Raw genomic sequence first — 20,827 nt, 5'->3', positions numbered from 1 at the left:
CAATTTTTCGAGCAACTGCGCATGCGCTGCATTTAACTGGGTTCTTTCGGTAACAAAGAGAAAGCTGAGAATTGCTGGTTTCTTTGTGTCGTTACCTTTTCTAACATATCTTTGTAATAAAAGACTAAAGCCATCAATACACTGCGTTCAATAATAGAGAAGAAATAGCACAGATAGTGCGGGTGTTGAGTAAATAAAATGATCGCTCTTTGCAATCCTTGTGCGCGCGCTCAATTGCATCAGCAAAAGCGCGCGCGAAAACTGTGTTCGGCCACCTTAAACTGCCACAGACCAAATTATGGAAAATTTTCTCTGAGTACTGAAGAGCTAGTATGGAACAGCTTACTGGATTGAAAGTCTTACAGAATTATGAAAATTCAGAACTTTTGAAATATTTTGTCAAAAGCTCAGCGGGGCTTGCATAGAATGACCCTACCCTCAAATAATGGAGTCTTTCTCACTCAAAGTCCTGTAATATGATGTGAAGGTAGTAAGGCTGAAAAAACCGTAGGCAGTCCTCGGTGTACAGTTTATTTCAATGCTTAACAGTAAATTTGAACACCAACCAACAGGTCAAAAGGCTGATCCCACTGCTCGCGTGTATGGGCTGTATAGAGCCTAGTCCCAAGGCGTTCTTTATTTCCTTGCTATCCGCGCAAACCCCAGACTCCTCGGGCCCAGAACGCGTGGGGACTAGGCCGAGCTGTATAGGCTACCTAACCCCTACGTTCAACCACCCCCAAGGATTACATTTTCTAGAAGCAAAAATGCAAACAGCAAATGCAAAGAAGAAAATTATTCTCATTACGATTTTCAATTTGATTGTGTTTACAATAGGCGATGTCAGGTTGAAAACTTAAGCATTTCAAAAAAATCAATACAGAAACAAAAAAAAAACCGTTCAACGAGTGATCGACTTGGCTTCGACTAACGAAGCTAAGCCTTTAACGAAGCTTTGTCAAGCCGAATATTAATTTCACACGGTTTGAAAAGCAGAAGTTAAATTAATCCTAACCTAACAAAAATACATTTTAATATGACAAGCTTACGCAGTTTTAAAAATGCCTTTTTCAGGAAACAGGAAACACAATATTGGCATAGCCCTTGAGAACCAAAAAGAACTAATTCAAAACCGAAAACTGGTTATATACCCAATAATTGTATCGATCGTGACGGCTGTTTTAATAAGCAGGTGTCTGAGTACATGTTTAACGATAAACCAGAAAAATCGCTGCCTCTTTCATAAAATTATTGAGAAAAGGGCAACTTTTGAAAGGATTTTTACGCAGTTAAAAGGTAAGTTTCTTAAATTGGCCATGTCGACTGAAAAGTGATGTATTTACAAGCGAATTTGTTATTGCCTAATTCGAAATGTTAGAAATATTATTCGGCTAGCTAGCATTGTTTTTCACCTTCCCGGAAAAATACTGGGTTTGTTCTGGAAACATTTCGAGTTACTGTACTTCAGTTTCAGTTTGGTTTTAAATAGAACGTTTTCGAAAATTACGCTAGCTTCGACAAAAATTGGAAAGAGGTTAACTGATCAATCTGATTTTATCTTCGGATAATAAATAATTATTGGATTGCCGTGTCATTAGCCGATTCCGAAAGGCTTGGGCCAGCCGTATGACCTTTATCACTGACTGGGGAAAAAAAAGCTTGATTTTCCTAGATATCACCAAATACGCGAATTCAACAATTTTTGGGGTCTTATGCGTTTCATCCATAAAGACCCCTAAGTCAGAGGCAGATCTTGATTGTCAGTCAGTCAGTCAGTCGACATTTTGAGGACGAGATGACACGTGACAGACCTCCGGGAGTATAAATAGTCTGACAGGTAGACTGGGTACTAGTAATTGCGAGTTACGTCGGCCATTGCTTTTGGCGTAGCGTTGTTGTTGTGTAATTGCAGCCGTTTTACCTGTTTTGTGAAAATTTAGAGGAGCTTTCCCTCGCAAATTAGTTGTAATTTTTCAGGGTAAGTTATTTCTATCTCAAAATCGCTCTGTCGTGCTGTTTATGATTTCATTTCGACAATTAACTGCACTCACTGCCTTATGTCTGCCTTGGTTGTTCTTTGTTATTTCATTTGGGTGTTGGAGTGAGTTTCCTCTGCGATACAGGAGTTGTTTTCTCACGCAAGCCAACATATCTAATCCGCTTTCGCAAGCCCACATTCATTGGCTTGAGATCCGGTGCGGGTTTACTCCAGAAGCCAGCTAACAGGGTTGTCAAAATAAGCCGGCGATCGGCGCATTCTCGAAACCTGCGCCGCGTACTCCGAATGCTAGTAGGTTAGACCTGGGTGTGATATTGGAGAAATAAAATGGAAATAAAATCGTTCAGTTATTAATTTGTTTGAACCCAAATTGGATCGGAGGGAATAAAGTATTTGCTGAAAAGTGTTTGACAAGAATCGAAACTGATTTAAAATTAGCTCTAAAATGTTCTACACCTCAGCGAATCATTTTCTGAAACGAAAATACAGGATAAAGTATCTTAGAATAGTCTGGTAAAAGTTGAGTTTTCGTTCTGTTCAAATGACACTGCAATAAATAGGACTGTAGTGCTTTTTCCCCCCAGTTAAGTGCTACTGTAATGAGAGAAGTAGATTTATTTACGCAAGTATTAACATCCAAGGCTGTCGGCGGAAACTGGCTTATCCGTCATAAAACTGCAGAATTACTTCAGTCTAAACTATCCCTTACTTTAATGGAAATAACATACTCCTTTCCATTTTTTGAAGCGATATACTAATTTTCTAAATTTATAAACACACAAAAATGATACAATATAACCATATCAATCATCGGGTAAACACAGAATATTTAATTTAGAAGCACGTTCGCTATTGAAAAAAGCCTAAAATTCGGAATATGAGGTTAAAATATGAAAGAAACTTGGAATAACTTTATTTTCAAATTAAATTTTATATGAGATAAAGCCAAGAATGCGCCAAAATATCGAACATTTCAAAGCCGTGGATTTCTGTGTGCATAATTGCCAAATTTTATCGCCAGGGAAGCTCCTGCTGTAGTAAAATGGTAATTTCTTTTTTAGGCTCTTGATGAGATTTTATTCTCAATGAGTTTTTAAGTTTTTTAAAAAAGACAGTTGTATAATAAGTACACTTTGTAAAATAAGTCCAAGAAGAAAAAGATGAAAAGGTATTTTTATTGCCTCCTTATGCACAAAATACAAATACAATACAGTAGAGATACAATACATACAAATATGATACATACTTTATTGCAACTCCCTACCAGGGTTTTGCGGTTACAAGACTACATAACTGTCATACTAAAATAACTGTAACGATAACCAAATAACTAAGGCCATAAATATGCATCAAAAAATTAGTGAGATACAATGGATTGGATTTACTTTTTACAAATTCATAATTAATCACAAAAAGTAGGTGAACAATTCTTTTCCTAAAAACATTGACAGAGTCTGAAGATTTAACATCGTCTCTTATATTATTCCAGAGCCTAGTACCACGGTAGGTGAAGGACCGCTGTCCGGTGGTTCGACGGCACCTTAAAATGTTCGGTTGACCGTGTTGTTTAGTATTTCTGGTGTGAATTTGTGAGCGCAGAGTAAATTTCTCAATTAAGTACTCAGGCAAGAGTTTATTAACACCTTTAAAGATCATTATGGCATTCATCAAGTAAAGTCTGTCATTAGCAGGCAGCCAATTTAGGGATACAATATGCAAAGTAACGGTGCAAGTGCAATTTACATTGTATCAAGAAAAAAACAAGACCCTAGTAAGGCAGGCGAAACTTAAATGAAAAATTTCTACTCATTATCGTAATCTTCTACTTTTTTGTTTTTGGAGCGATTTGCTTGAGTGAGTAAATCCTCCCTAACCTTTTTGCCGTGACGTTTATACGAACACTGGGTTGGAGAATAACAATAATTAAGAGTGGGAAAATCATCAACACTGAATGTACACAAAGTTAGCTGAAAGAAGCCCCACATTGCATCTCGGGGAATTACTTTTCAAACATCTTCCCAGTGGCGGGGGGGGGGGGGCAACCCCCTCCCATACTCTTCCCAAACGATACACAGCGCGCGTCTTAATTTAACTAGCCGCTTTGTGGCATGTTTTTCACGCAAACCGCCTACTTTTTGGATGGAACCCGCTACTCAAAAAAAAAAAACAGCTGACAACCCTGCGGTGCTCAGTTGTTGATGTTGTTGTGTATTTAAAGAGGCTTAGTCATTACAGCAGCAAAACCTCTTGATACTACAGTTCACTTGACATGTGGAAACAGTGCCAAGTTCAGAGAGTTAAACCTCACATGGGACATTGCACAAAATAGGGCTAAATTGAGAGGTTGTTGCTGTGTTATGTCCCATTAGGACTAAGAGCTAAATAGATAATTATTATTAGAGGATAAAGTAAGTAAGTAAACGGTATTCTGCCATACATTTCCCACTTAAAGATTATAACGACTTGTTATGTATACCTTCTTACCTGTAGCAATTCAACTCCCAGATAATGACATTTGAAAACAGCATTCCAAGGTCTTCCAACCGAAAGGAATAAAACTAAGCACAAGACCGCAAGTACGCATTGCGGACCTATTTTTTTAGTATATATCTTTACAGAGAACCTAGAAAGTAACTGAACGTTAAGTTATAGATGCAGCCAATTTGGTCTGAACATTTTTTCGTTTATTTCGCGTTAACACTGGCTAACATTATCCGAAACATTGTTTACATCTGAAATGCGATCGATAAGGAAAAACTTTGTAGCTTTGCGACTGCCCTTTGTAGGTGACAAATAGTCTCTGTATTTACGGATCTTTACGCGACCGCGTCGGAAGTTGACAGAATATCAGGAATTATCTGCAGCTCAACAAAATAGTGATTGAGGACTTCAAAGTATAATAAATAGTCCTTATCACTAGTTGTCAAATCGGGCGCACCATTCCGAAACCAATTCATGTGCTTCTAATTCTAAGATTGTTGTCTACAAAGTTGATGGGGAAAGCCAAGTTTCAATAGCAGCTATTTGCGCCTTCAAGAGGAGGAGTTAAGGTTTCGAAGCATAAGCTCGTAATTGACAAGAGAGATCAAACTCAAATTACTTTATCAAACCGATCGCGCATAATAGAATGTCTCAGTCACAAACGAAAAGAAATTTAGGGACGATTCATTCAAACTTATCGGAGGAACTGATTAAGGTTAATAAAAACCATCTTGCGCCAGCTGAGTAAACATGTCAGTAGGAAAATTAGGCCAGAATTGTTGGTAAACTGAACAGGAAAACAATTCTGGAAGCTAATTGAAATAAAAATAAAAAACATTTTGGCAACTACTTCAAGCGGGTTCGTTAAATAGAGTTCCGCCGCAGTGAGTTATTGAGAGTGATCGCTAGGCCTGGCGTCATATGTGGCTTGCTTCTCGTTCTCGTTCCGAGGTCTTTTTTTATTGCTCTGTGTTCTCCGGATTTCTTCCCTTCTCAAAAACCAAAACTCGAAATTTTTAAAATTCTCATTGATCTGAGCCGGGCCGCATGCACCTTATGACGAGATAGTCTTCAGTGTTTTATTTGTTTCGTGAGTTGGCTATAAGTCTAAAGGAATCACGTAAATTTACGTTTATATTGCAAATAACAAATTTTAGTTCCTAACCATTTACTGTAGAGTGATAAAGTTACGAGACTAGCGTGCAGATTTAAGTGGGTTACTGATTTTCTCTGTACGTGGCTTGAGCTTTATTAAACCCCTCTTCGTGGCCGACGAAATAAATTATCAGTCAATGAATTTTCATCGAACCTCAAGCAAATGATTCGGCACAATATTAAAGTTCTTACATACTGACTGACTTAAGTCTGACTGACTGACTGACTGACTGACTGACTGACTGTTTGACTGTGTGACTAACTGACTGACTAACTGACTGACTGACTTAATCACTGGCTTACTTACTTGCGGTGGCCATGGTTATAAAATACTTTAGAGGATAGCTTAGTTATAATTTACGGTAATAAAAAGATTGTTTGTTTACATTTTCAAGTAGATATGGCCAGAGGACTTTATCTTCTATCCCTCGTGTTGATGTTGTTCTTGTTAAGTCACATCTTGGCGCAGGAACGCCGTGGATCTTACATGGAGAAAGTACATGAGAAAATGGAAGAACAACATGAGAAAAGGGACGAGAGGGAGGAGAAGATAGAAGCGCTCGAATTGAGGCGCCGAAAGAGGAGCGTACATGGTATATGATTTTTACATCTCGAGTTACTGTTGGATGATAGAAGATAAAAGGGACCGAAAATGAATTGAATTTGTTATTTCCTGTATATGCCTCAGTTCTAAAATCCGTTAATTAAATTCTTATCCCAGTGGCGGATCCAGACCTTGAGCTTAAGTGGGGGGGGGGGGGGGGGGGGGGGTTGGTATTCAGACCTTGAGCTAAGGGGGGCCGTTTTTTTTTTTTGCTTGCCATGCCGGCTTTTCTTTCTTCTGCGATTCTTTTTTACCCAAAATAAGGGGGGCCCGGGCCCCCATCGTCCTTCCCGAGATCCGCCACTGTGTCCAACTCCAACGTGTTTGTGGAATGGGCTGGAAAGAGAGTCAGCCTGTCACGAACCGACAAGGAATAGTTATGACTCCGTCAAAACCATCTTAATAAACACCTCACTGATGAATGGAACGGTTTGCCTGAGTCAGAGAATGAGAAACCGATCTTTTCAAAGTCAAATGACGAAATAATGAATGTCGATTGACTGATCTTATATATTAGGGCGCATGCTGCAGGAACCGTACGCAAGCTGACACTCACGAAGCGACATTGAAAAATGAGGTCATTTTGTCCTGGCTTCATGACGCACAGATTCAAACCAGCTGGTCGAATCTTATGCACCGACATGTTGCGGGGACAAAAATTAAATTTTATCTCCGCAACATATAATTTTTCAGTAAAAACAGTCATGCCACACAAAGAAAATATCGCTGCCACGTGACACCGCTTCAAGTCCTCTCAACATGTTCCCTATTGTGTGTCGACCGTAACTGTGTTTCGAGCCCCGGGGGTAAGGGGGTACTCCCTTATATGGGTTATATGGGTATATGCGGCCCCAAAGGATATGGTTTTCAGCCATTCTGGTCATTAATAGGGTATGGATTTTGCACTCTTGTCTTGCACTGGGTATGTTCTTTTAGAAGAAGCTACTTTTTCATCATTATCGATAAGACCATGGCATCAACAAAGCCCTTCATATATTATGTTTAGGGCAACTGTGCCAGCCGCAACGGTCATATACAGGATATCGAGTTTTAATTAGTCAGGTCATAAAAAGGTTAGGAAAAATAGCAGATTTTGGTCAAAATGGGCTAAGGTTTTGGGAAGCGGGCCGCACACCCCCACTAAATTTTTCTGGGAGTACCCCGACCGGGACTTCGAGCCCACCTCAAAAGACATACAGAGCCGGTGAAACTGTTGTTTTTGAATGTGAATAGTTTTCCAAAACAGGTAGTAAACTGTGTTAACAGAAGGTTCTAATCGTTTTTTTTTCTTCACAGTTTCTAGACCAGAACTTAGCAAGATGGAGGCAACTAATTTTTTTGATGGCTATAGCTATGATGATGTCTAATGAAGTTTAACTGAACTGAGGCTTCACCAAGTTGTAGCTTAAGTCGGAGTATGCTTACGTGAAATGTATTATATTGATAGCAAATAAATGTTCCATATCCTGTTAATTATGCCGTCGTAGTCCCTATAATTCCAATTTCAAAAAATTCCGGCTAATTTTGCCCTGAATATCCTTTATTCCGTCAATTTTTCATCTATCCTCTATCTCAGTAATCTCTTAATCGGATGACTGTCAAAATTGCAAAAGACATTTTTCCCTGCGACTAGATATATATTTCGCGAAAACAGTTAGTTCACACGAGGAGAGTTGCCCAGGGGCCTCATATGTCAATGCAACTCCTCGCGCTTGAGTGTCGTTTGAGCGCAGGCTGGTTTGATCGTTTACTCGTTGACCGGCCATCAAAGAAAAAGTTGCCAAACGTGGTGATTCAGGCTAATTCTCGTTTATGAACTTAATGGTTGATCGCTGATGCAGTAGGTTTAATAATTCCTTTCTATTGTCTTTTGCACGCCATGCGTGCCTTAGTTTGATATTTCGCGGGAACAGTTGCCATGGTAGCAACTAATACAAGCCGGCTCCAAATAAGGCTAAAAACGTCATTACTTAGGAAGATGGCGGTCGCAGTCGAAGACGAAATCTGAAGTTCTTCGCGCTTCTTCGCTTGTACTAACTAACTTATCACTACACTAAGGACAGCAACTTCACAAACAGCTTTCACTGTATGCGAGTGATGATTTTAGTAAGGATCGTGGTTTAATTCGCACGTAAAGTCTACACATGAACAGTTATGTTCTCAGCATGACAGTGCCGGTTCGTCGAAAGACGAAGGAAGTATTCATCAGTTTTCACCCTTAGCTTGGCAGTACCAGAACAAAAAAAAACACACATCTAGCGAAACTAAAGAGGTGACACAATTGATTGCCATTCCAGGTAAGTTGAGTTAAACGGTGCTTAATTCAGAATATCGGGCGCTCGAGGGCTCTATTTCCCTAATTTTGTTTACACGTTTCGGTTGTTTGCCATGGACTGCACTGTTTGCATGATCATTCGCCAGGTGGAAATTAAGGTCAAGCTTACGTTATAACAGCAAAATTCTTACGTTTGTTCAAATTCCAAAAATTATTTCTTAATTGTTCTTCTAGCCTTATAGTTGTAGAAGGAAAATCTGAAATGTTTTAAGCTTATCTTTCTCGATCCTGTGCTCTGCGTAAAACTAAATAAATTCTTATCGGTGCGGCATACTAAATTATTAATCATCCTTGACCTGAACTCGGATACAACAATTCTGAGAAATATTAACCAATCACCAATCTTGTTCCGGGTCCTGCAGTAGTGCTAAAGCGAAATATGTGTCCTGACCTTCACAGAGCCTTCATTAGCAGGATAGCTTTTTTTTTGGTCGAAACGACAACTTTTTTCACGTTTGATGTGGAACCCCGTTAATACGACCACCTTCAGGCCACGGAAAATTGGTCGTATTAACGGGGCGGCTGTATTAAAGGGGTTCTTTAAATAGGAAAATGACTGACTGAGCTTTTTTTCGGGCCAGAATAAAGTGGCTGCGATAACGAGGTGGTCGTATTAACAGGGTGGTGGTAAGGCGGGGTTTTACCTGTATACATAAAAAGAAGAACAGAAGAAATGTTCAGTTTGAGTCAGGAGACTCAAATGCGTAGTTGATAAATTGCTAAATTGATAAAACCGCCATAGCAAGTTTGTGAGCTGACATTTTAAGCTTTGTCCCTTCTTCAGAACAGAGTGAAGCATTGTGGGTTGTGTGTGTATGTGAATTAATACGCAGTGGAGTAGGGAATTACACTATTGGATGGAGCATGACAGCAAAAAATACATGCACAAATAAAATACTAGAATAGCAGCTTCACTGACTCATTTTGATTGTTAATGTACAGTCATGTACCTGTAGAGTTTCAAGTTGATAATACAATAACATGTATAAAGAATTTCACCTGCTTGCTGATATGGCACAAGTGGACAGTTTCTTTAGAAGTGAATAACATGAAATGGCTTGACTGAAGGCTTTTTCAGAAGAGGTGTGGGATTGCCATTAGTGTGTCCTGTTTTAACATGCAGTGTGGTCGGTCAAAAGTTTGTCAAATTCAAACTCGGTTATGTCAACAGAGTTCAACCCATGGATTGAGTTTGAATGAACTGGCAATTAAACCAGTCATTGATTGTAATAAAACATAGCACTTTTTGTGTTTACTTTATCAAACTAATCATAGTAAGTAAAGTTTGGAAATAAACAGTCCTGTGGAATGTATGTCCAGAAAGCAAGCATTATATGTTCAAATATCAACTTTTATGATTAAAAATATATCGTGAACTTGATCACAAAACTCAATCAAGCTCTATACATACAAGTAAATTGATCAAGGGCCTTAAGCATTAGACTAGAGTGTAGATAAGTGCAACAGCTTGCATGCATACATGCCTTCCCTGTGTCAGAAATTATGCATGTTTTTGTGCTGCAAGAACAATCGAAATAAACCCTAATGATGGCTTTGTTGTTGACAACACACTATTTGTAATCAACAACTAAAAGTAAATAGTCTACTTCTTAAAAACTAATAGTTCTCCTTCTCATTGGTCCTCTATCGTTCTGTAGATATGTCATCTCAGTGTAACCTCCTTGGAGGGTGTTGGCATAGATTGTGTAGTTCCAGAAAATATCCATACCCCCACCACGGAGGGAATTTCACGTAAGCCCCCCCCAGCCTCTCTGGAATTTCCCTTTTTTGAACACAAAAATAACCCCCCCCCCACCCCTTTGGAATTTCCACAAGTATTATGTAGACCCCCCATACCCTCTGAAAAAATTGTTTTGGTAAGAAAGTGTGTTGAAGTTAAAGTAAATACCCCAAACACTTCACTGTCTGCATTGCACATCACTGCTGTTTATGCTCGCTCAATTGTAACATCTGAAGATCAACACAAAGAAAAAATACAGCAATTTATTTAAACATGCTTTAAAAGAAAATAGATAAAAATGGTAACTTGTCAAATTACCTTCCTATACGACTACTTCAATTTCTGTTGAAGGACTGATAAGTGTGGATGAAATTGACACCATGCTTTTATCGTGAACATGATCGCTAACACACCCGCTATGAAACCCAGTCTTACAGCAAAATTACATACAAATGGACAGGTAAACAAGAATAAGAAATTGTCAAGTTTGTGAAATCAACATCTTTTCTACTTTTGTAAAGAGACTAATTTTCACTACAGAAATTGGCTTCCACTCTACAGCTTTGAAGTCCGATGTGAAAACAAACTAGGCTTGTCACCAGTGCTTTCTGGTCCACATGGTGATGCCATGTAGACTGGTAACAAGTAATGGTGGCCATTTCCACGCAGTGGCACGTTCTTGGCATTTTTTAGCTTCCAAAGTGCTTTTTGAAGAAAGAGAATTTATTTCAAATAAATTATGATGCAATTCAAATACAAGCATTCAAGCTACTATTTTTTCATGTGAAAGATCTACTTCATAGGTAAGAAAGGATTTTTGACCAGCGAGATTGATACTTAGAGTCTGTATTGAATCGAAGGGCATCTGGAAATTAAATCAACCGTCCAAACCCCCTCCCCCCCAGAATTTCCTGGTCTTTGACCCCCCCACCCCTCCAGAATTTCCTGGGTATTTGACCCCCCCACCCCTCCGGAATTTCCAATTCCCTCCATGATGGGGGTATGGATATTTTCTGGAACCACACATTTTACATCTATGTTCTTCGCAGTTCATGTTCATTATTGAATGGCATGACATTATATTCTTGACTATCTTTTAGCCTTGAAAGAACTATGGCAGAAGCGGTCAAAGTTATTGTGCGCTGTCGTCCTCTTAACCAACGCGAAAAGGACTTAAATTGCGAAGTAGTAGTACAGATGGACTCATCTACTGGACAGTGTGGTTTGAGCAAACCTGGAGATAAGACTCAACCTCCAAAGACGTTCACATTTGATGGTGCTTATTACATTGACTCTACCACTGAAACAATTTACAGTGATATCTGTTTTCCTTTGGTTGATGGCGTGTTAGAAGGGTACAATGGTACTGTATTTGCATACGGTCAGACAGGCTGTGGAAAGTCCTTCAGCATGCAGGGAATAACTGACCCTCCAACACAGAGGGGTATAATCCCACGGGCATTTGAGCACATCTTTGATGCCATTCAAGTTGCTGAGAATATGAAGTTCCTGGTTCATGCCTCGTACCTAGAGATTTACAATGAAGAAATCAGGGACCTTCTCGGCAAGGATCATAAATCCAAGTTGGAACTGAAGGAGCATCCTGAAAGGGGGGTCTATGTGAAGGACCTCACTCTTCACCCTGTTCACAGTGTACCTGAAATGGAGAAGGTTATGGATCTCGGGAGTAAAAACCGATCAGTTGGCGCTACTCTCATGAATGCTGACTCATCAAGATCACATTCAATTTTCACGATTAACATAGAGATCATGGAGACAGCAGATGAGAGCGGCGAGCACATTAGAGCTGGTAAACTTAACCTTGTGGACTTGGCCGGAAGCGAGAGGCAATCCAAGACTGGTGCTACGGGTGATCGGCTCAAGGAGGCCACAAAGATTAACTTGTCGTTGTCAGCATTGGGTAATGTAATATCTGCTTTGGTAGATGGAAAGTCAACTCACATTCCTTATCGTGACTCCAAGTTAACCAGACTGCTCCAGGTAAGTGGAAGTTGCTAGAAGTGCTTTATTTTGTACCAATGTTGGTGGTCTGAAATGTTTGCAGAGATCTGCCCCTAAACCAAACCGGCCCCAGTTATGTGAAGGCTGGATAAGGTTATCCACTGGATAAATCACTGTCCAGTGGGTATGTGTTAAGAAAACAAACCAGGCTATCCACTGGATAGCGATTTATCTGGTGGATTGTGTTATCTACCTTTCGAACAACCCAGGGCTGGGCTATTTTAGGTGTACTATACATGTAGATATATCTTAATTTAGCAAATCTGTATGAAGGCTCAGTCTCCAGCTGTGGGTGTTTCGGTGCACCCGCAATCCTGTTTATCCCCACAGTGCCCAGCCGTGAAGTTGGGGAGGATCGCGTGCACACCAAAACACCCATGGCTGGAGACTTGGCCTAATCTGTTTGTGGTTAGACTGTTGTGTATATGCATGTAGCTCATGGCTGAGTCCAAGGTCGTAAAGAAGTAGTACAGATGGACTCAGTATATTGTCAAAGAACCAATATACTTGTAAAACGTTGTTTACAACACACTATGACAGGCTGTTAACCAGTGCAGTGGAGGTGATAAACCTGGCCTGAATTTAAGAACATCTTAACTCAATTAGTGGTAGATGCAACTACAGTCTAGTTGTTAGTGTGCTAGGCTCTGGATTAAATGCCCTGGGATTCAAGTCCTGGCCAGAATCATTGTGTCGTGGTTTTGGGCAAGTTAGTTAGTTTTCTCTCACAATGCCTTTCTCCACCCAGGTGTGCTGTAAATGAGTACCAAGGAATTACATGTACAGCACATGTACATGTAGATGCTGGGGTGGGCCAGATTATCACATGGTGATTTCATGTCTCGGAAACCAAAGATACAGTGGTTTCATGAAGGGCTGGGCACCTGGCAAACTGACCAGCTGTGAGAATGATTTTGTCTGCCTGGGTTGACGATCTACATGTACATGTAGCTGAAAGTTTTACTCTTAAAGAAGTTCAGTTCAAACAGTTTTGCCTGCCTGTGAAGACCAGTTGCTCTCCTGCTGACAGCATTAGTGAAACTCCTGCAGATACACGTACACCTGTAGCGGACAGGCCACTAAGCTTAAAATCAGACCATACACGAACCTTTCATTCAATTATGCATCCATTAATCAAACAAGAACAACAATTGACTGGTAAATTCTCTATTTCAGGACTCACTGGGTGGAAACACAAAGACACTCATGGTGGCATGTCTGAGCCCAGCTGACAACAACTATGACGAGACCCTGAGTACATTGCGTTATGCAAATCGTGCAAAGAACATCAAGAACAAGCCAAAGATCAATGAAGATCCAAAGGATGCTCTTCTCAGGGAATATCAAGAGGAAATCCAGAAACTGAAAGCCATGTTGATGGGTCAGATGGCAGTTCCAGCAGACTTTGGGACAGGTGTGATATTTGAAATGGTTTAATGCTTTAATTTTAAAAACATGTATGGTAATTTCTCAGGGGTTTCCAGGGTTGTAACTAAGAAAATAGTCTTTCAGCTAAGAATTTCATTGAGCCAGTCATCATTTTTTGCGAGAGACCTGGAAGAAACTTTTGTCCCCGCTCTTTTGCAACACCTTGAATGCGAGGCTACCAAGCTTCATGTTTACACGATGGCGGATGCAGTACATGGAAAGAGAACACACTAAACAAGTGCTCAAAACAAGATTTATTTCAATTATTTTACTTGTTATAGTGGCATCCACACTCAAGTAGTCGGGAATTTACTCCAAACTTCTCATTTTGATGGTTCGATTTACACTGTATATCAAATGATTGTATATGTATAACCTACACTGTGTAAAAACTGTTTGTTGCCCTTTACCGAGTGATTGCCCTTCAAAATCCAGCCAGTGATCACCTCTATTCTGCTGGAAGCTGGTGCTTAGCGACAACCCTAGGTTTCATTAAGGGTCAGGTACGGGGCAAATTGACCGGCTGTGAGAACGAATTTGCCTACCTGGTTTGACCATCTAGAGGAAAGTTTTCTTATGAAGAAGTTCAGTTCAAATACATGTAGTTTTGCCCGCCAGTGAAAACCAGTTACCCTCTAGCTGAAAACATCAATGACTAAGCATATATAACATTCCTTGGGCAGATTTGTTAGAAGTAAAATGCATCTGAATACACTGTAGTATGGTATGCAGTGAACTCTCTCTAAACGGACACATTTTGGTGTGGCTCTAGTTACATGTAACGAAACTGCCTGGTTTTGAGACGTGTCCATGTTACGGAGAGTTAAGTTATAGAGAAACAAGTGAAATCCAGTCAGCACTCTGCCTTAGAGAATTGTCCACCTACACTGTAACAGTCTTTTTTGAGACAGTTCACTGTGAAATAAGTGCTTCGGAGTCCCAGTGGAACACCCTATCCAAACATTCACTGAGTCGCCTTCCTCTTTGCATCACTCTGTCATGTGACAAGATGGTGGTGGATTAATAATGGATGTCAGAAGTGGAAGAGAGAGTGATAAAATTGTAGTAAGACTGAAAGCTAATTTTGAGATCACTTGGCCTCGTTTTGCAAAGGTTGGATAATGCTTTCCACTGGAAAAATCGCTATCTATCTATCTTAGTTTACTCTGACACTATATTCACTGGATGTCATCTTATTCAGAGGATGGCATTATGCACCCTTTGACCAACTGGGCTATGAAGTTTTGATTCGAGTTTTGATGAGAGTTTGTGTATTTGAAGAATTTGTAGGATTTATATGAGAAAAGTTGTTGAGTGGCAAAGGTCACCAATCTGGGGTGAATACAGGATTTTAGAGAAGGGGGTTTGAGATACGGACTGCTGAAGGCGATCCCCTGTAGGGGGATCCGGGAGCATTCTCAGCCGTAAAATTTTTAAAATCGAGGTCCTCGGAAATGGGATTTCGGGCATTCTGAGGCCAAGTCAGTGTGTTATAATGTCTCAAATTTTAAAGTTAGGGGGTTCGACCGAAACCCCCAAACCACCCCTAGATCCGCCTCAGGGTTGTCAATCCATATACACTTGCTTAACTGGGCATGTTCTCTTTCAAGCTGTCATCTAATTTTTTTTTCACAGCTACAGCAGGTTCATCTGCTGTTCCTGCTCGATCTATAGCGGCTCCGCCCCGAGCTACTCAATCTCAGGATCACTCTGCCCTAGTTGCCATGGAAACCGAGAACCTCAAAAAAGAGTACGAGGCAAAACTGGCAGATATGAAGTCGTCTTATGAAGCAGAACTTATGTCTAAACAGAAGCTACAGGAAGAAATGGAACGGCTGAAGAATGATTATAACAGAAAGGTTCACAATGTTGAGGAGCATTACGGGAGTTCTACAGCTGGGACCACAGTTGCCCCTGTAGGGGTGGGTGGGGGAGGTGTGCCAGCAGACAGTGCTATTAGTGTGATTGCATTGGCAAATGAACTGGTAAGTTAAAAGAAATATCTATGAAAATACCTCTGCCATAACTCTAACTCTATGTATGAGGATAACTCTGCCAATCGAAGCTGCTGGTGCGTGTAACCGCTCTATAGACCCTTCACATGAAATGCTTTCATTCTTTCTATTAGGATCAACGGCCTTCCATTGTGTCGACTGAGGGCTCAAATGCAGCGTTTAACGTGGTATCAGGACCACTTCAAGGGATGCAGGACTCGAGCAAAGATCAGAGCATGTTGCAAACTGTACAAGACAAGGCTATCAAGGGTGTTCAAGAGGTCAAGAACTTAATACCAGGGTTGGAAGATTTACACTTCCTAAGTCAAGGTCTTCCCAATGATGCGCTGGTAAAAAGGCTGCAGGAACTTCAGGAAAAGTTTGTTGGTGGCGAGAAGAAAAACGATCAGAAATTGAAAGAGAAAAGAAAGGCGAGGAAGAACTATGCTTTGTCGCAAAGAGAGAAACTGGCGAAGGCGGCGAAGAAGATGGAAGATGATGGTATAATGGTCAAAGTTTACGACAATTTGCAAGATGAGATCAAAGTAAAGAATAATGTCATTAACCAGATGGAAGGAAAATTGAAATCCGCGCAATCCGAGATAGACGATCTGCAGACTGAATTTGAACGCGATCGTGAAGATTACTTAGAAACGATTCGAAAGCAGGAGCAAATTATCAAGCTTCAACAACAGATTCTGGACAAGATCCAGCCATGCATACGACGCGACTGTAACTATTACAACATCGATAAGGTTCGATCGGAGAGCACGTGGGCTGAAGAAGCCGGCAAGTGGAACATCCCTGAGCTAGTCATTACAAAGACAACGCTTCCTACCCCTGGGATTATGCCGGGTGCAAGCACCCCACCCCGGGGCCTGAAATCGCCCGTTAACAGACCCCAGGTCAATAACCAGGGACAAGTTGTCAATGGACACTTAGGGGGGTACCCTGAGGAGCCAAGCGAGGATCGTTTTCTTCAGCATTTGTCGCGGAGCTCTCATGAAGATTACGCGTCGAGTTATTTTAAACCTAAAAGAGCTGACCGGTTATTAGCTGAGAACACCAAATTTGAACGATACGACAAGCGAGAGTCATCTCCCTCGGGTGGAACACGTCCACAGCTCGGATTTCCGGGTACCGGGGGATCGAGCGGAACGTTGAACAACAATTTTCCCCCGGGGAGCGGAGGTAGTATTGGCGGGATGCCCGCTATGGGAAGACCGGTTAGATTGGAATCACTACACATGCCGGGGGAAAGGGAAAAGAAGAAAAAGAAACACAAGAATTTAGACGAAAGAAAGAGAGACGACTGGTCATAGAACAATGCCAAGTAATGGTTAGGAGGCTTGAAAATAATCGCGCGCGTCGTGGGTGATAATTACTTATAGTAACGTTTAGGTAGATCTTTGTTTTGTTGTGTTTTGTTGAATTTGATTCCTAGCCTCGCCCTTTCATAGACGCGTAAAGAACAAATGGAAGGCAGCGCTAGAGAGCTCGGCGTGATGCGTACATGAAGTCAGTCATAATCATTGTAATGCCCCTTCTTGTATTGGTTTTATCACATTCGATCGAATCAGAGCCGACAGATTTTACCAAGAAATAGATCTTGATCCGCGTCCGTCCTCAAATGTCAAGTGAGCTATTATGTTAGAGTTAAGATTCGACAAGGAATCAAAAAGTTGTGCTCAAAATCTAATTTATATATGTGTAGCTAGTTATGAGTGTATTTCAGTGTACCGGTCCTGGTGAATTAATATATTTCCGAGTGCATGCACTTACAGTGTAAATTATCTATGGTATGCCGGCAGTCCTGCTATCACAGATGCAGATGAACACGTAAAATGGTTGACGGGATTGTACATTCAAAGAAGTTGTAAATTATGTATAATAATTTCACCTGTGTTGAATGGTCACGACTTTGGGGTTTCTTTAGGTTTCAGTCCATGTTGAAAAAAAAAAAAAAAAAAAGAAAAACGTAATGCGTCTATTGTAGATGAAGCAGCGCGTTTAAAAGTTGAACCCAAGAATAATACGAAGTCTGTGACACAATGTTTTGCGCTTCTGGCTCTTAATCGTAATCTAAATTTTTCAAAACTATTTTGCTTCATTCATGTCCTTTAGGTCCCTTGTCTCCATACTTGTACAGTTCATTGTTTTAGAGCTTTTGAAAAAAAAATTCAATGTTTTTTTGACTCGACGCAGTGAATTTCTCAAATGCTACAACTGCCGTTTTCCGATCAGATTAACTTAGATAGTTGTGAAGTGAAAGCTTGTGAGTTTGGGGGCGAATTCATGTGACCTTTTTAGTACAGTTGCCTCTATGCCATCAAGCCGCATTTGTACTTTGAATTTATCAGGCAATCTCTGCTGTATCATCAGCAACCCTTTGACTACATTTATTTTGTTCTCATATGGACTCTGAATCCCATAAGTTCAATAGGCCACTATTCTTAGGTCGTGCTTTCGTCTAGAGTAATATATGTAATATTCTGATGGTTTACACAAATAAAGATTGTGTGTGCATTCGTTATAATTCCAAATTTTCGCTGCAAAGCAAAGCGATCCCCCTAAATACCATGCAAGTAGTTGATGAACCAGAAAAAAAAAATCTTGCTAATTAACTTGGGATATATATCCTGGTATTTTCTTTTAGCCAGAGAAAACATCCTGCTGAGCTCTCACTTTAATTTCCAGCTCTTATAAATTGCCGAATGGATCACCATTACCACACTTTACCAAAAATATCTACATCCCCCCCCCCCCCCCACTCCATGCACCACGCTCCTTAAATTGTAATGGCCTGTTAATTGAGCGATAATGCATGTTTCAGGCGCTTGCCAGGGTTACTGTGTTTGTCGAAGGCGTTTGGAGGATAGGGATCTCCACTCACTCGGTGGAGGCTTTCCAGTTGTCAAAACACAACTCAGTTGAACTTTACGAGTTATTTAATATCGTTCTTTTACTTTACAGCCCTTAGTCATCTCCTGCATGTTAGTTCTGGGCCAGAGTGGTTTTCACTTGAGTGTCGACAGTAATCCGTTATGGCTTTGCTCTAGCTTCACAATGTTAATAGTGATTGGTTTAGAAAAAACTGAGGCTATTTTCTAGTCAGAATTAAGATGACAACTAAAGGTGACTTCTACTATAACAGGTTTACTTTGTGTTCAGTTTTTTCTGTGTATGGACACTTATTTGAAAACCTCTCTAATGCCCCTTCCACTCTTTTTATCTGCTTCCCTTCTTTCACACCTCTTATCTTATAATTAAGTTTCTTTCTTCTAAAAAATCACAGCTTTACAAGCGGTGTTCATATATGTATGCTTTCACCTCGGCGACAGTCTTAAAACCGTCTACTTACATTAATTTCACCTAAATTAAAAGTAAACTGGCCCACTAGAGAAGATATATTGATGAGGACCTATGTTACATCAGAGCGGTTTTCGTCAATCAAAACCAAAGTAATCACTCTGGCCAATCACAAAGTACGCAGGCAATTCAGTGAACCAATCAAAGCCCGAAGTAATCACATGTAGCTGACGCAAAGCGCGGGAAAACGCGTGCGAACGAGTCACGATTGGTTTTGATTTCATTTGATTGGACGAAAAAGTGGCGCGAGTTTTTTAAGCTAATTGTACAGCGTAGCTGATGCAAAACCAATTACTTTTCGACGCTCATACGAAAACCGCTCTAAAGAAACACACTTTTACTTAATTAACATTTTGGTATGGGACGTCATGATGTCATGTTAAGAGTAAGTTACAGTTAAATTAACTTAAAACATCAACGGATAAAACAAAGAATTTTCTCATAAGAATTGACCTATCGGGCCAGAGATGAACCACACCTAATCCTTTATTCAAAATTTAATCATCAAGAACGGCAAGACTATTCTCTAAATTAAATCTAGCCGTCTGTGAGACTACTGATCTCGAAGTCTTCATCAGTCAAGTTTATCAAGAATCACCAATTTAACTTGCGTATAAAGTTAAATTAGAAATGTAGATAAAGACGGTAAAGGAAACATCCCTGATATTTATAAAACATCATGATCATTTGGCGCGAAAATATTCACGGATGATATTCGTCTGTGGACATTATCTGTCTCGAGAAGCAAACAGTTTTCTATAGACTGTTCACAGCCTCGCTGTCAACGATCGAATAAAAATACGAGAAAACAGAGGGCTGTGAACAGTCTAACAGTTTTCCGAGAGCGAAGCTCAGTCAAGGAAAACTGTGAGCTTTGGGGAACAGATAATGTTCAAGCACAAATATCCGAGCATATATTTAAAGTCAAATAGAAGCTGTTTTGATTATTATCCTTCAAATATTTTTCGCAACACGTGGGATCTTTTCAAAACTGGAGAATATCACTCGATCGGATATTTCCGATTTCATTTTTGGCTGGGCGATATTCAGTCACTTGACGCGTTTAGACCAATCGTGTGTGATTACTTTTGCCTTCCAATGGAATATATAATTCTCATCAACAATTGATATCACATTATTTATCTTAATTACCCGTTCTCACATTTATCGAAATACAGGGTGCTTACCATTTAGCCAAAAAAGCCTGTAATTTTTTGGTCGACAGTCAAATGGAACAGTAATTTTACAGAAAATCCATTCGAAAATTATAGACTACCTCTAGAGGTAGTTCTCTTTTTCCGTTCGGAACGGAACGGCGGAAATTTCCTCACCATTTGCCAAATTTACCAGTTTCAGTCTCTTATCAGCCGACAACAATTACGGGATACTGGATTACAAATGGAAAACGCCACTTGCTGATTTTGGAAAAACCCTAGCCACTATTCAACAGCCATCGACATAGGCCCCAATGGTTGCGTCTCCATACAATACATCTAATGTAGACCATACTTTCAATTGCTGTTTATACCTAATGGTAACTTTTTGGCTCGCGTCGGCGGCATGGCAGACCAGTCAGTCCAGTTTGGTCGTGATGTGGTTAGTAACAGGTCACCTGAATGACTGAATATCGCAGGAAACCAGGACAGTAGTCATGGCTTCTGATTGGCTAATTGCTAACTTGGGTGACTAATGTAATTTA

At 40.3% G+C, this 20,827-nt stretch overlaps 1 protein-coding gene and 1 long non-coding RNA gene across 3 annotated transcripts; both read left to right on the top strand.

The window, feature by feature from the left end:
* The first annotated feature begins 1,168 nt into the window (after positions 1-1,168).
* LOC145500545 (uncharacterized) lies at positions 1,169-7,701 on the top strand. Its single transcript, XR_014051111.1, has 3 exons — positions 1,169-1,296; positions 6,031-6,228; positions 7,536-7,701. It is a non-coding gene; the product is annotated as an uncharacterized LOC145500545 (long non-coding RNA).
* A 67-nt stretch (positions 7,702-7,768) lies between these two features.
* Positions 7,769-18,344, top strand: LOC145500764 (osmotic avoidance abnormal protein 3-like). 2 transcript variants are annotated; one of them, XM_081480294.1, is made up of 5 exons: positions 7,769-8,536; positions 11,416-12,316; positions 13,514-13,751; positions 15,401-15,750; positions 15,894-18,343. In XM_081480294.1, exons 2-5 carry the CDS (start codon positions 11,429-11,431, stop codon positions 17,079-17,081), a joined length of 2,664 nt encoding a protein of 887 aa, XP_081336420.1. In that variant the 5' UTR covers positions 7,769-8,536; positions 11,416-11,428; the 3' UTR covers positions 17,082-18,343. The 2 variants fall into 2 exon arrangements, with proteins under 2 accessions (XP_081336420.1, XP_081336421.1); XM_081480295.1 differs by having other exon boundaries at positions 7,769-12,316; positions 15,894-18,344.
* The last annotated feature ends 2,483 nt before the right edge of the window (positions 18,345-20,827 follow it).

Source organism: Orbicella franksi, chromosome 10, assembly GCF_964199315.1.
Source record: "Orbicella franksi chromosome 10, jaOrbFran1.1, whole genome shotgun sequence".
NCBI lineage: Eukaryota > Metazoa > Cnidaria > Anthozoa > Scleractinia > Merulinidae > Orbicella > Orbicella franksi.
Note: the sequence above shows the minus strand (reverse complement) of the source record. Positions and strands in the feature narration are given on the sequence as shown.

Excerpts from the sequence above, each read along its gene's own strand:
- LOC145500764 (XM_081480295.1), top strand. The coding sequence starts at position 11,429 with ATGGCAGAAGCGGTCAAAGTTATTGTGCGCTGTCGTCCTCTTAACCAA. Across the intron at positions 12,317-13,513 it reads AGTTAACCAGACTGCTCCAG|GACTCACTGGGTGGAAACAC; the intron begins GTAAGTGGAAGT and ends TCTCTATTTCAG. Across the intron at positions 15,751-15,893 it reads TTGCATTGGCAAATGAACTG|GATCAACGGCCTTCCATTGT; the intron begins GTAAGTTAAAAG and ends TCTTTCTATTAG.